Below are 15,214 nucleotides of genomic sequence, written 5' to 3'. Positions count from 1 at the left end.
CTCTTTACCCCATCGAGACCCTCTTTACCCCATCGAGACCCTCTTTACCCCATTGAGACCCTCTTTACCCCATTGAGACCCTCTTTACCCCATCGAGACCCTCTTTACCCCATTGAGACCCTCTTTACCTCATTGAGACCTTCTTTACCCCATCGAGACCCTCTTCACCCCATTGAGACCCTCTTTACCCCATTGAGACCCTCTTTACCCCATCGAGACCCTCTTTACCCCATCGAGACCCTCTTTACCCCATTGAGACCCTCTTTACCCTTTTGAAACCGTCCGTAAAGTGAAAGGGCTTTTCAGGACGTTTCTGAATGATATGCTGCTGAGGAATTTAAGCACCACATTGTTGTTGTATCACTAACAATTGTTTTTTTAGACACTATTAGATGCAAAGGGAAAAAAAGAAGTAAATATAGCATACAAAACAATTTTTATTTAGTTGCTTCAAAAGATTACATTTACTTAGTTGCTTTAATTCCATTACAGGTTAATTTCAAGTTTTGAAACTGCGCTCAGATTTGCAAAGATCATGAAATTTTGCTTCAAATTCAAACTTTATAGATTTTTATGTGACTATCTATAATTAATATATCAATTCCACATCTAGCATTAAAATTTCAAAATGGTAGAATATGTTCATAGACTAATATACATTTCCTAGCTATGTAATAAGTGTCCAACGAAAATTCTTTCTATCCTCCATTGTGCTTTATGAGACCATGGGTAGTCTTCTTGACTGTTCGTAGATCGTCTGCAACTAACTATCATTCAGGTAACTGGCTTCCGGCTTGTCTGAGCAATCCCTAAGCTCAGTTGCTTCTGGTATCATGATTCATTGCAATTGACACGCAGACTCTACAGGAAGCCCGTCCCAGTCTTCCTCTACTCTCACAGTGAGCCCGTCTAAGTCTATACTTGCTTCAAAAAACGCCAGCTCGTCTGAAGGCTGAAAAAAAAATCCAGTGTTGAACAAACTAGAGCATTTTAAGGTAGCCGCGATTTTGCTGTTTTGGTGCACCATTATGGCCTCTGTGACGTCATGTGAGATGCTTCATAGAGTTGGAGTAGAGGAAGAGGTTTCTGGTGTACGAATCTTTAAATATTCAAAAACGTTACCTTGTTTCTTTCTATCACTGCCCTCACTTTATCCGCCATGTTGGGCTCTTTAGTAAGCAGCACGAGAAAGCCTCCTCCTCCTGCACCCGTCAAAGTTTGTCCTATAATGAAGACATTTACAGAGGTGATGACTTAAGATCAATCCCCATCTCCCGGTATTACATCTCTTAGCTACTAAGAGTACCTGGTTGGTATCTGTTTCAAGCCGTATCCTACTTTCGTTGCCAAAATATATCAATTGTCGCCATTATTCTCTTTCGAAAGTAAATGAAAGTGATTTTAAAGTGACGCTTTCAGCTTGCTACCCTCGTAAGTCATTTAATTAACTTTTTCATTAAAAGAATCCTTCCCAGATTTGTGTGCCCCACAGTAGATATGTCTTTTGTCTCTTATCTTGTCTTCTTATTCAGCACCATTAGTCACGGGTCCTTGCTTTTCTTCCGTAACTTATACTTCGGACCGAGAAGACAAGGTTACTAAGAGGCATACTCATGTTTGTAGTGCATGATATTCTGGCATTTATAGCAACTGTTCAGTGGCATAAAAATTCCCTTAGTCTAATCACAATTCCAAAGTTCACGATAGATTCTCAACGTATGTATTGTTAATTATAGTCATTCACTGACCTAATACTAAAGGTTCTAGAGCTTTCATCATTTCGCTTATGCCTTTAGGTTCGGTTCCTGTTTGAGATCACGAAGCGCAAAGTTAGTTGAGTATTTTAAACTGGTTCATCTGAAGATTAATAAGCATAAGGTATATACCATATATCATCCCTAGATAAATTTGCGACTCTCTCTAAAGTTTTCTTTGCCATCACGCCAAATGCTAGTCTTTTTTAGGACTTTTACCAGCAGTAGGGTATATTAAATAATGAACCTGTAAAATTAGAGACGAATCATAGAATGAGTGGTTTTTAAGAGGGTCCTAATGGGGTTAACCGTTAGCCGTAAAACGGCCAAAATATTTAGCCGTTAGACGTAAAAATTGACAAATTTTAACCGTTAGTCGTAAAAGCCATCACCCCATTGAGACCCTCTTTTAATACTTAGTTTACTAACTCGTCAGCGTTGAGTTGAGAAGCAAAAACCCATTTGTGACTGACGCTGCATTTTTGACTCCAGATGAGCACAAAAATAGGTGCTGCTTTTATACATTCACTCACCAGATGCCATGATACACTTCTGTTTCCTATAGCAGTTCATACACTCGCCGAGCTTTTCAATATTTCCTGGGGAAAAATGTCTCATGATAAAACATCGCATCACAAGGATTTTTTTTCGACTGAAAATTTATCAAATTAAAAATAGCAACAGCAAAAAAAAAAAGGGAAAATAAGAATCAGACGAAAAACCGGGGCAAAAACAGACATTTATTTGCACAAAGGATTTCGAAGATACTTTGCCGCAGCTTATGAACAGATAAGCCACTAATCCTTGAAAAGCACCACGTATTTTCTACCAAACTGATTAGTCAAACCGGTCTAATTCACTCTGTTTCATTTTGGAATAAGGGTTAATCTGCTAACTTATCAGATTTACAGCTTTACTAGGTGCGTTAAAAGGGTTTTTTACGGTGAGGAATCAGAGACACGTTAAACGCCTTATCCTACCTCCCCTTAAAGCTTTAGCAGCCTCTTCTGCATTTTTTACCAAATCATCTGCGTTTACAGTAATCTTTGGAAATCTTGCGTACCAATTCCTGACAACATCCTGAAAGACAAAATCCAAGCGTGCTTACTATTTGTCTCGTAGGGAAAGACGAGCAATGAGGTAGTTATTGATTTGATTTTTGGATCTGGTTAAAAGGGTGGCGTTTCTGTTAAGACCAATCACGAAGAGAAATAAAATAATTTGCGTAGCTCGCAGTTTTAAGCACCCTCCATGAAAATGAAGGGAACAGCGGAGCTCTTTCGTCACAGACCTTTCACAGCTTCGTCGCTAAATTTTGCGCCTCCGACGCTCATCGTTTTGAGGCGCGTGAATAAAACTGTCAGCTATGAAGGCTAGAATTGAAACAAAATCAATTCCATCGAAGATTAACATCGACTCTTAATCAAAAAATAACCTCGTTCCTACCAATGTACCTGTAATAAATTCTTGGCAAGACGAGGCTTTCCTGAATAGATGCAAAGCAAACGTTTTGCTAATGCATCGATGGTGGCTTGCGGAAGATTTAATTTCTCTACTTCTACTTTCAAAGGCAAGGTGGCCTGGGACCGAGCGATGTTGAAACCAGGCATCAGTCCTCCAACGTTATCTTGCCAGCCACCGCCCGTAGTTAGCATCTGTTCTACGATCATCACGGCGTGAATTAGTGAATCTATGCTGGCTGTACAGCCAGTCGAGCGTAAAAGCGCCGCCAGGATAACTCCCGCCAAAATGCTACTTGTGCCCAGCCCACTCCCTTGAGGAGCGGTTGACCAGGTGTGAAGCTCAAAGCCAGCTTTGTATTTTCTGAATAACTGTTCGGATAATTTTTCGCTTGAAGGAAGAGTCACAATGTCCAGAAAGCTAATGCATGCCTTTAGAAGGGCACCTAAAAGAGAAATTGCCCATTTTAACTAAAGAAAACGTAAAATTTTGGGAGGTCTTTTTATATTTATTCCTTTGAAATACAACCTGCAGTTAGGTTTAGACTATCTTTTTCTCTTGCGTTTGATTTTTCCCATTGCAAATAAATGTTTTTTTGAAAATAAAAACGGAAGGAGTATGTGGTGGTACAGTGCACAAAGAATGCGCTAAAATCAGTATGCGTCAATTTTAGGAAGTACTAATAGCTCAACGAAAAAATACACCAACCAACATTTATGCGCGAAATTATGCAGTAACTGAATCACAGAGCAAATAATAAACCAGTTACTTGCAGGCTTTCAAAAGAGCAGCGCCTGATAGCAGAATGCCATTCATAGCAAATCTATCGAGCACATGGTACGTGTACCAGTTTATTTCAATTTAGATTGATTATTTTACGATATTGACCTGGTGCATGTGGTTGGGTGAAATTTGCTAAGTCTGATAATTCCCTGCAGACAACTTTGACGCTATGCTCTCCTGAGTGAATCACGAGAACTATTTCACACCTGTGGAATGATGAAGATTTACACATATCAATAAATTCACCATAATGAATAACAAATAAGAGGCAGCTTTTTTTTGCGTTCGTAAGGCAGAGCGGATATTAGACGGTATTTGTACTTTTGTATCGCTTTGAACGTACAACGAATATGCTCCACAAAACAAGATTTGTCGGGGAATGATTCGTCTGAGACTTATACGCTAATATAGGAGTTTCACGAATATATAGGCTTACTACAAAATCAAAGCTTACTCCTGAATTTTCCTAACTCTGGCTCCGGTTACTTTCTACAATAGAGATCATAACAAACAATTTTTTAAGTACAAAAGTGATTACGTTATTCATGTACAATCGCTTTTAGAACTACAGAAGACATGAACGATGTATCATCCTTAGAAATAGTTATAGACAATGAAATATAATGTTATGGTTGTAAATCAGAGGTGCGAAGTAAAAAATCAAATTGAAACCCAAATAAGGTCAACACAGGTGTAATTTGTACATTTGAACGAGAACTTAAAATGCCGCTTGACCGCGAAGTGAACCAAATTGGAACTAAAGGCCAAGGTCGCCCCAATGTCTCGTTAGCCCATACATGCATAATGTGTCGCTGAGAACTAATCAAGCCAAAATAGGTCTGTAAGGTATCATTTTGAACTTTAAAACTTTGAAATGTCTCCAAAGAATTCTTCTTCGCAACTTTCTCTCAAATTTGCTGTTGACTGATTGATATTTACAAAATCCAATTTGACTTGGTCATGATGGATGCCACATTGACGTGACAGTTTCAAGTAGTCTTCTATTGCTAGGGGAATTTTTCTAAGCGCTTTGCTGATGAGTTATTTCTTGAGAGTGTCAAATCTTACCTTTCCGTTTAGGTTAATGGCGACAGTTAGTACAGCTCCTCCATGTTCATACGTTATGGGTGGAGTGTCAGTCCAACAGCCAGATAAATCAGCCCGGGCTAAATTTGATATAAATGGCAAGTAATGTAGACGTTTAATTTGTACCATGGGTATGACGTCACGCAAAATAACATAACATAACATAGGGGTAACTACCGGTAAGTGACACTAATGTGGCAACTCATCTCGTACCCAGATCCTACCGGGTAACTGTTACTGAAATGAAGGAACTTGCAAACGCTTGTCCGTGGAAGATCTGAAGTATTTTAATGAATTGTAACACATTATCAATGAACAATGCGTTCACAGCTTGCGAACAGGCCCTCATTATTGCCTTGTCTAACACTGATAATGAGGTAATATCAGAGCTAGACTTCCAGTAAACCTCTTCCCGACTGGTCTCCAATAATCTTCCCGTGGAGATACGGGCAGAGGGCCTGTTCGGAAGCTAATGTGTTCATTGGAAAAATTATTTACCAGGTGCCTCAGCTATCACCCAATGACCAATGGGAAGGGATTTGCATTTCTCAGTGACAAAAAACTGCAAAAGATCAGATTATCAGTAAGTACCAGAAATACCTTCATATTAAAATGTATATTATGATTAGCTACATAGGTTTAGTTAGTTTCGTTTTTAAGTGAGTCATAATGAGGAAGGTCCATAATTTCAATGTTGAAAGTAAATGACAGGTACTAACAAGGAATAAGCGCACCTGTTTAGCTGTGAATACGGCCCTTCTTCTCAAAATCTGTTCCGCTCCTTCATAATGTCGAGCCGCTCGGATCAGTAAATCAGGTCTGCTGAATAACCAACAAACATGTAAGTGTTTTTTTTTTCTCCTGCAATTGAAATGATTTTTATACTCGCCTGTCGAGCCAACGCGAGCGCTCCTCTGCGAGAGCTTTCACACCCGCAGGTATATCACCTTTCTATGAATGAAAAAAGAAGAGAGAGAAATAGGTGTGTAATTATACTCATTTTATACTATTGCCTAAGAAAGCTTATTTCACGAGATGCTTTCAAATGCACACAATTGGGGGGAAAAGTTTTTTAAGCAGACATAAATAATCAGTAATCAAAAGGATTCACACATATAAAAAGGCTTTATCCAGAGTCCCTTGCTTTGTTGATGATAGCTACCAATTTTACACTTACATCGAGAAGATCAAACGCATTCACCCAGGATTCATTGCGGGCTGGTCCACTTCTCAGCCCAGCCCTCTCTCCTGCCATCACTCCCAACACGTCAGCAATACAGGCCAGGGTCCGTGCAACCACGCCTGGGGAGGTGGCGGTAGATGCAACTGGGGAATGGAAAAAAATAATGAAAAGGTTGTTTGTTTTGACTCCGCACTAATTTGTTTTCAGACGCTCAACTAAACAGCGTTCTCTATGATTCCCTTTACATCAAATAATTTTAGCTAAGCTTGGTTCTTTTAAGCACGTGATTACCTTGATCTAAAATGTCCAAAGTATCTTTCGCGAAACCTTCTTTTACACAGCCCTTCAAAAAAGGCAGCAGGCAATCATTCGTGCAGTTTTTTAATGTGTTATTCACTTGCGCTGTTCCAATTTCAAACCATAGTTTTTTTCTCCATGCAAACTCTGATGACGAATCAATCAAGGACATGATTTCCTTCAGTGATAGCCGAACTGAGGAGCGCCACCTAGAAAAAAACATCATAAGCTACTTTAGCCAAAAGCATCATGGGATTGTAAATAAAAGACTTGGTTAGAGGCCTAATTACGAGGAACCGAAAATTTTGCGAGACGGGTATCGCTTTTACCAAGGGGTTCATGGAAAAGTTTTACCAAGAATCTTATTTCCAATCTTTGAATCCAGTTATTTTTAAGGGAGGGGGAGGGAAGAGGCTTACTCGATCCGCCTTCCGTGTAGATGTGATAAGCCTGAGAATGAGAAGTGTTACACAGCAAAGGTCTTAAATAATTACGAAGAGAGAGCAATTTTTGAAGGCCTCGGTATAGGGTCAGAGCCTATGGCCAGGGTTTGTCCTCCGACTTCTTTGAAATAACCCGATAACTGCAACTCGTACCGTTGAGCCAAGAGAACCTACTCCCAAGTCATACAGCTGGAGACCTTTGATAGCTTTGACCGCATGGGACTCACCCTTCCCCCCCTGTTATCTTCGTTTCAAACGCACCTCAAAATTACTTCTTCAAATCCATAAATACGATCTCCAAGAACGGATGGAAGACCATGTGTATCTGACCTCTTGACCTGGTTCTGATTTGGATCTGTTCTACTTTTTTCGGTTGAAAAGCTGGAAAACAGAATTTGTATAACAAGTTCCAAGACAGTGGGCGCTACATCTCTTTTCTCGTCGTGGAGGTTGAAATAAACAACAGGGAAGAGTTTCGCGTTCCAAAGACATCTCTCTTGTTCTGGCTGAAACAAACAAGTGGACATATTCGCATCACAAAAGCCGGTCTTACATCATATGCTGATTACAACTTAATTCTTATTTATTTATTTTAAGTTACGTTGCTATTCTCAAAAGACAAAATAAAAGATTGAACAAGACAATACAAAAAGGAAACATTGGTGGATAATCAATCAACTAATCTAGTGCCAAGACCCTGCGGGACTGAAACACGTCACTGATTGTTACTGCATGGAACAGTACCAGGCTTACATAGCATGTTCCAACTGTGCGTATGCTGACTTACCACTCCGAGCCAAACTTCCTCAGAACTTATTCCGGCTCTGTCAAAAAAGTTCTTCCAAGGCGTGTTACAGAAAGTACTGTTAGGGGACATATATGGCACCTGCGGAGATCAGTTTAAGCCGAGTGTAAGTTATATCTATGCTCTTTTGTCAATCGTTATTGCTATTACTCATGCGATTCTTTAACTTGTATAAAAACTGATATTGAAGATTGGACCGAGAGTTTGTTCTCTGAAATTTGTTATTGTTGCTGCAATTGTTTTCTCAGTTATCAAAGCAAACTTTGTCAAAATGGCATTAGTCACAAGAAGAGAAAATCGCCATCTCTATCCAATTCTTTTCAAGGCTCATTGAACATCTCCGCATTCAGAAACACAAGTATAGGTCCAAGATCCTCGAAGGGTGGATAACGCTACTCGCTGGGTATTTTTCCATCCGATAGCATTTTGTCAGTCCTTATTTGCTGGACAGTGATTTATTGCTGTATAGCGTTAAAAGCTCTTAAGCAACTGGGCATTGCAGAAATCTAACCTGTAAATCATCATGAACTCCAAATGCAACCAAAACCGTCTGTTGCTTTACATCAAGACCAGGGAGAGATATGTGACAGCGTATGATACACATATCGCTTGGAAAACTGAGTCCAAATAAAGAAAAGTCCTATGAAGATAAGAAAATTATTAAACCCTTCAAGTCCCCAGGTTTGACATTTGATTTGCAGTTTTCCCTTCTACTCTCTTCTCCCTTTTGCTGCAATATAATTATTCCTTGTAAAAAGGGAAGTTGCAACGGTGTTACCATCCTATTGAAGGTAAATTCACCTGTTCTCATCGCCTTTCTGGATAATGAGTTGAAATTGTGAAGAAAATGAAGATGCAAATTGCTCCAAGACATTTGTATTTGCTGGCTTCTAACTGTGTACGACCGTGAGCTTAAGGCCCCTTTCCAATTTCGATTCTCTCGTGAAGCAGTGGCGATCTCCAAGTTGGTTTCTCGAGTACGTGTTTGTAAATTCCATCGTACTTCGATTGTAAGGAAGCATGACCACAGACATACCTCGAGGTCTTTCGAGGTAAGACCAATCAAGATAGACCCACATCCAAACTGCATACCACCCTGAAATAAAAAAACATCTCCGCTTAGATAAAAGTATAGAAGGAAAAAATTAAAACAATAAAACCTGATAGAAATAGCCTCTAACAAGGATGAGCCCATTTAGACTCCTTTTCATCGTGTTGACTATTTCAGTCAAATCAGTCTTTTCACAGACCATACATTTCCTCCCAAATCATCACCCAGAGCTCGACCGTAATTAAAAACCGTAACAAATTAATTATAGGGTCACGCCTGTGCAATCAACTTCTGTTGAACTAACTATAAGTTATTATTATTAATTATTATCATTATTATTATTATTAATTATTAACTGTCGAGTCTTGGCTGCTTTCAAAATTCCTTAGAAGCTTGATGGAGTAGCTTCCATCTTGAGGTCTCAATTCCTAATTCTACCTTCCACATGCTAAGCAATCCTTTGCAATTTGGTAATGAGAATTTAGTGTTAAATTAACACTCTCTTCAGCGGGGTTTTTCTGTTAACAATACTAATTTACTTAAAGAAGAATCGAAAAGGGAAGTTAAATGTCGATCTTTTCCGGGATTTGAGTATTTACAAACTGACCTTCAAGTGACAGTGCGACACAACTGAATCCTTCCCTATTATGATGCTATCGTCAATGATGGAATTGATTACAACAGAAGAACCGTAGTCACTAGAACTGTCACTCTGTACACATAGAGGACAACAGAATGGCTTTAAGGACAGAACCAGACGTCGTATGGGAGGCAGGGGATAACATGTATAATAATAGAAAATAACTAATAAATAAGACTCCCCTCTACGCGGTCGTCCGATTTGCTAACACTAGCATGATTACAGACCAAATTGAACTCCATTCAATCCTATTACCATTACTAATCCATGTGCAAGTTATTGAATTTCTTAACGGTTCAGAATGGAGAGAGTGAGTTACTAAGTAAATGAGTGAATAGCTTAACCACATAATATGACTAACGTCATGCCATGAGGTAAAAAGGAGTACCGATGTCTTTTCTCTTTGTGTTTGAATAATGTGACATAAATATCTCTGGAAGGGAACTTGGTTGCGGCTGTGTGACACCATTCTGAAATGATTTTTATTTAAAAAAACTTTCACACTTACCATACATGGGGTTACATGCGTGAGTCTATTGCAGTCAAATGACTTTCCACTGAAGTTAAGCAGGTTAGTGCTGCTAAGCATTTGTCTCCTGTAACATTCCCCAGAGGCCTTCATGTAATCAAGGGTTCCGTTTTCAATGAGAACTGTTCAGAACAAAATTTTTCTCAGTAATTTGTACACAGGCTATTTCCAGCATATTAGGGAGTTTTAGATCCACGTTTGTCTCTGAATACGTGTGACCGCAAACGTCTAGGAGTCACGTGGCCAGACTCCAGTGGTCACGTTTGCCGTCCACGTTTGAACTTCGAGCAAGGCAGTTTCAGGTCGGTTAAACTTCCTTGACCCTCTTTGTCTTCCTGTTTGAAAGTTATCACGTATTTCCTATAATTGTAAGTGAAGTGAAGTCTTTTCTTTGCAACCATTCCGTTTGGGACGCTAGAAAACCATTCTTTCAGCCACATTTTGTGCTTGAAGTAAAAGACCTCCACACTTTGTGTAGTTCAAGATGGCGGCGCACATGTCAATTTTTTTCAGGTGATATCCGATGTCGATCTAAAAGATTAAAACTTCTAACTTCTAACCACAAAGTGCTGACCGCGGTTTGACGTTTGCGGTGAACAATCCAAACGTGGATCTAAAACTCCTTATTAAAGTGCACCAACTCTAAGGCCTCAACGTCTCTGACTAGAAAGTGTGTTAAAGGAATGCCAGACCGCGGCAACGTTTTAAGTTGAATATTAAAAATATATCGCCAAACCTCCTTTAAGTTGTAATCCTCGGAGACTTTTCCAGAGCTGTGCTCTCGCGCTTCTCATCAACATCAGCTGGCTCTGATAACCCCTGCTTGTCTCATACCGAGTATTGCGGCGTCCGTACGAACCACTTCTTTCACCACAAACAAAATCTGACTCCGTTACATCTTCAGCCAGGCAGAGAAGGATGTCAAAGATCATCGATAACTATCAGATGCAAGAAAAGTAATGGTCTCCAAAGCAAACTTATTCTTTTTTTCGAATTTATCCGGTATACTAAATGTGAACAGGGACTGATCTTGCCAGCGAGTTCCTTCCCAATTTCTTCAACTGAGCTATTCAAACCTATGCCTGGGCCCGAGGAAGACTAGCAGATCCACATCTGAAGTAACCACATCCGGAGACAAACGATTATATTTTTCTTTTGAAGTGTTATTTACCTTGATGACTAACCACAACCTACCTCACGATAAAAGCCTTAAAGAATGTTGGGCAGCGTGTTTCATAAATTTTTATATGGGCACTAGCGACTTTACCTGGATTGGCTCCGCTCCGTTGTCCAAACCATAATAAGTGCACGCGTCCAGAGGATGAAAGACATGAAGATTTAGCATCTTTGATGCCACTTTGGCATTCATGTACACTGTACCAACAACCTGTTGATAAGACAGCCAAGGAGTCATTAACTGAACCGTTAAAGATAATTTACCTTATATCAAATACCCTCTATCATTTAGCCAGTCACTTATTCCCTTCCTTTCATTGCCAAAAAACGCCTGAATTAAAACAAGATGTCATTTGATGAAATTTCTCTCCCTTACGATTGGCCGAAAGCCTGCCATATAATCTGCAAATGAATTCCAAGAAATGAGCTTCTGTCAAATTAAGTACCGTCTAAGTTTGTAGCGCGGATTACACGCTCTCAACGAAAACTTTTTCTTCCAAAAAAATTGGAATATTCGGGATCTACCCCTAATTGATTACAGAAGAGCTACGTTTAAGAAATTTTATATTCTTTGGTAAAGTATACATACTTATCGATCTAAATTCTTTTCAACTTACGTGGAATGACCCCCAACTTACCACTGGTACTTGGCCGTTGCTAAGGGCGCATTTTCTTATTTCGTCTTCAGTTTCTCGAAATATTATATCTTTTACTTTGCCCTGGAAAAGAACAAAGGGAAAAACATGCTTTTTAATTTTGGTTCAAATAACTGATACCATGAAAAGCTTTCCAGTAGATAAATTACCCTTCAAAAGATTTGTCAGCCATACCTCCTCTCCCAGTTTCACAACCCCGTGATCCTTTGCATATTGCACATTTTCTTGAGAGAGAATCACGATAATTTCATCTGAAAGCTTGTTCCAATCAATTCCTTAGGAGGAACGACAGCGAATTAGACGGAAATGCGTGTAAAGTTGCACAAAGCTACACATATGTTCAATGTTTAAATAACTTTGATGTACCTGCAATTATCAAGTTTTCCAAGAAATGCTCACGTTCAATTTTCTTGCATTTGTTTGTTTTATTTAATTTTTTCTACTTACTTTTTTGAGGATCCACGGACGGAAGCATATCTGCACTACAAATCCACACTCCCGCAGGGGCGTTTGCCGATAGCTATTTAAAGAAGAAACTTAATATAAAGTTAACAGAAGTAGTCCCATTTTACAAACCCAAGTTTCCAAGCCGCTGAAAAGTATTCCATTAGATTATTCTCTTTAGCCATAATAGGTCTTTATATTTATCTTTATCAAAAGGCCTGCCACGTATGCTCCTTAAACAATATTATTTATTCAAAAACTGTTTTTTTTAAAGGGGGGGGAGGGGACTATTTAGAAAGCAGTAGCTGTTCATGAACCGCGTGTTGATTGATTTGCGTGAGCGGCTAGATTTACCGAGTTCTTTGCAAAATTGGCGGCGTCCATAACTGAAATTTTGTCACGTTGGGAGACAATATGGAGACCTTTAGATTGCACTTTGGAATCTAAAAACTCAGTAAGTAGTAGATTTTTGAAAATACTTTTTGACAACGAAGATAAATACTGCACGGTTCCCGAAGCAGACTTCTCCTTTGGATGTAAACGCATCATAGAAATACTTTACCACACACACTGTCTCACCGTCTCTGAGATAACATGGAGCATGTAGTCGAAGTTTGTCACCAGAGCATCGTACAGATTCTCTTTTGATTCTTCCGAATGTTTAGCAGGTAGAGTGTTAAAGAATCTTCCACAAGGACTAAATGGAAAATCCCCACCTTTCTGTTAGAAAGGAAAAAATCCACATAAGCAACTGCAGTGAGGAAAAAATGGTGGATCACGGGCCATTTCTCTCTCGTCTTAAGAACTCTTCTGCGAAGTAAGTTCGCAAGAGCCAACTCAAAGCAGCGCTTGCTAAAGAAAGATGATCTGCTCCTCTTCAAATCGCTAGTTGCGTAGCCACTTACAACGCCTAATAAATACTCCCTTAGTCACAGTGTAGAGAAATAAGAAGCTTTAACATGAAATATCGTTACCAAATGAATGAATGTTCCCAGGTCGCTTCTGAGTTCTTATTGGAGAATGTAATCGTTCCCCTGATCATGCTCTTTGTAAAACGCACCCTGTTAGATGTAAACATCACTTACCATGTGCATTAGAAGAATGTTTGCGTTCTCTAGAACACTTTCATTAGCGACCTGAAAGAGTACAAGTAGTTATCAAATGCGTTTATCAACACAAATAAGAACCTGAGGAACATTAGTCCGTACCGTGATTTATTTCGCTTTTTGCCAAACACAACGCCAAAAAATCGATTTATTTTTAAGAGGTATATTGACAGAGCCCTTACCAGCGGTGACGTTTCTAATGCCCTCAAATTTGTAGAAAAACTCGAAATAGTAATTAAGTCCCTCTACTTTTCATGTTTTGTCCGGCACTCATCTATTTAGTTTACTTCGGTTATTGAGCGGTCACCTCGCCACTTCTGAATTAAGACATTTAAAATGATTGTGTGCCCATCGAATATTGTTGCACAAGACGCCAGCAAGTTGTGCATAAGTCTTGAATGACCACTTTGTTTGTTTGCCACCAAACCCTTTACAGTAGATTACTCATTAGAAGGAAAAGAAGACATTATTTGACCCAAACCTGAAAACCAGCTTTAGCGCTAAGATGCTCAGTGACAACTAACAAAGCATTCAGCGTAGCCCCACCACTTCCAACACCCCCTCTGGGGTCCTCAAGAGCCAACACCAGTGTATCTTTGCTAATCAATCCCTTACTTTGACGAAGTTCAAGTTCTGTCGGAGAAAATGTTTCAACAGTTATGAACACTTACTTTTTGTACCGGTTAGCCCGAAGAAATTTGAAGTTTATTTAATAATGGTAATAGACAGAAATTTCTATATGATCGCCGGTATAGTAACACACTTGGGATGTTGGGAAAGCACGAGAATCGTTTGTAAATCACTCGGCTCTGGCTTGTGATTTAAAAAATTTGCTCCTGTTCTCCTAACACCCCAAGAGCGTCATTATGCCAGTATACCGACAGAAAGTGCAATACATTGCTTGAAGATTTCATGACATTTGAACCTTAATATTTGTCGAATGGCTAGCATACACGTTAAAATGAGGACAAAAAATGTTCTTTTCTTAAGCATCGTACGTAAGTATACATACATTTTTGGAAAGACATGATAGTCCGCGGTTGCTTAGACACGCTCAACTCCCTTGAGCAATGCAGTTGTGCCAAGTTACATTTTTGAAACGACACCGAAATGGGTTCTTGTCTAAACAGAGTACACTAAACGCAATTAATAAGCAAAAAAGAATCTTCTCCTTGTCAATGTTTTTCATGTATGGCTGCTCAAACAAGAATCGCAAAAATCACTTTCCTTTAGAAAGTTCAGTGACCTTTACCCACTAAAATTTGTTCTCGCAAGACAAGAAGAATCGCCAATCCGCAAAAAAGAAATTCCGTGTAATGTTCATGCTGATTGGTAATTTATTTATCTTGAACAAGACCTCTCGGACTTATCCTCGCTCGCTCAGTAAGGACCTGTTACGCGACCATATTAATCTTACATTCGTTTTTTTTTGGAACTACAATTAAAACAGACTGTAAGCTCTTAACAATGTTTTACCTGTCTGGAGAGTCCTTGCACTCGTTTTGTTTTGACAGGTCAAAACTATCGCAGTCCAGGAGGTTTTTACCGCGGTTTCATCCATGGTTTAATCGACAATGGAAACTAATATTTTCTTAAAGTGGTTAAGAAGTGATGTTCTCTGGAGTAGAGAACTAGTTTCATTGAGTGCTTTAAATAATAGATGTAAAGTCACTCATTTTCATAACAAAGAAAAACAGCTAGTCCTTTTGATGAAGAAAATTAAAGATGTTTGAAGGTTTTCTTACATAATGTAAAGATAATTCTGTAATCCACCACAGTTTCCCTTGACGATGTCAAAGG

General features: G+C 39.2%; 1 protein-coding gene across 1 annotated transcript; it reads right to left on the bottom strand.

Moving 5' to 3' along the window:
- Positions 1-672: 672 nt before the first annotated feature.
- Positions 673-15,017, bottom strand: LOC131775437 (L-fucose kinase). Its single transcript, XM_066163553.1, has 29 exons — positions 14,891-15,017; positions 13,896-14,047; positions 13,394-13,444; positions 12,888-13,028; positions 12,312-12,384; positions 12,039-12,139; positions 11,847-11,927; positions 11,300-11,419; positions 10,769-10,970; positions 10,012-10,154; positions 9,471-9,575; positions 8,849-8,908; positions 8,324-8,452; positions 7,795-7,893; positions 7,269-7,513; positions 6,559-6,773; positions 6,262-6,410; positions 5,974-6,035; positions 5,819-5,942; positions 5,583-5,646; positions 5,067-5,164; positions 4,453-4,487; positions 4,104-4,204; positions 3,209-3,660; positions 2,735-2,834; positions 2,288-2,353; positions 1,749-1,805; positions 1,123-1,223; positions 673-952 (listed from the first exon to the last, which is right to left on the bottom strand). The coding sequence occupies exons 1-29, from the start codon at positions 14,973-14,975 to the stop codon at positions 839-841; spliced, it is 3,525 nt and encodes a 1,174-aa protein (XP_066019650.1). The 5' UTR covers positions 14,976-15,017; the 3' UTR covers positions 673-838.
- Positions 15,018-15,214: the final 197 nt, after the last annotated feature.

This window comes from Pocillopora verrucosa, chromosome 3 (assembly GCF_036669915.1).
Source record: "Pocillopora verrucosa isolate sample1 chromosome 3, ASM3666991v2, whole genome shotgun sequence".
NCBI lineage: Eukaryota > Metazoa > Cnidaria > Anthozoa > Scleractinia > Pocilloporidae > Pocillopora > Pocillopora verrucosa.
Note: the sequence above shows the minus strand (reverse complement) of the source record. Positions and strands in the feature narration are given on the sequence as shown.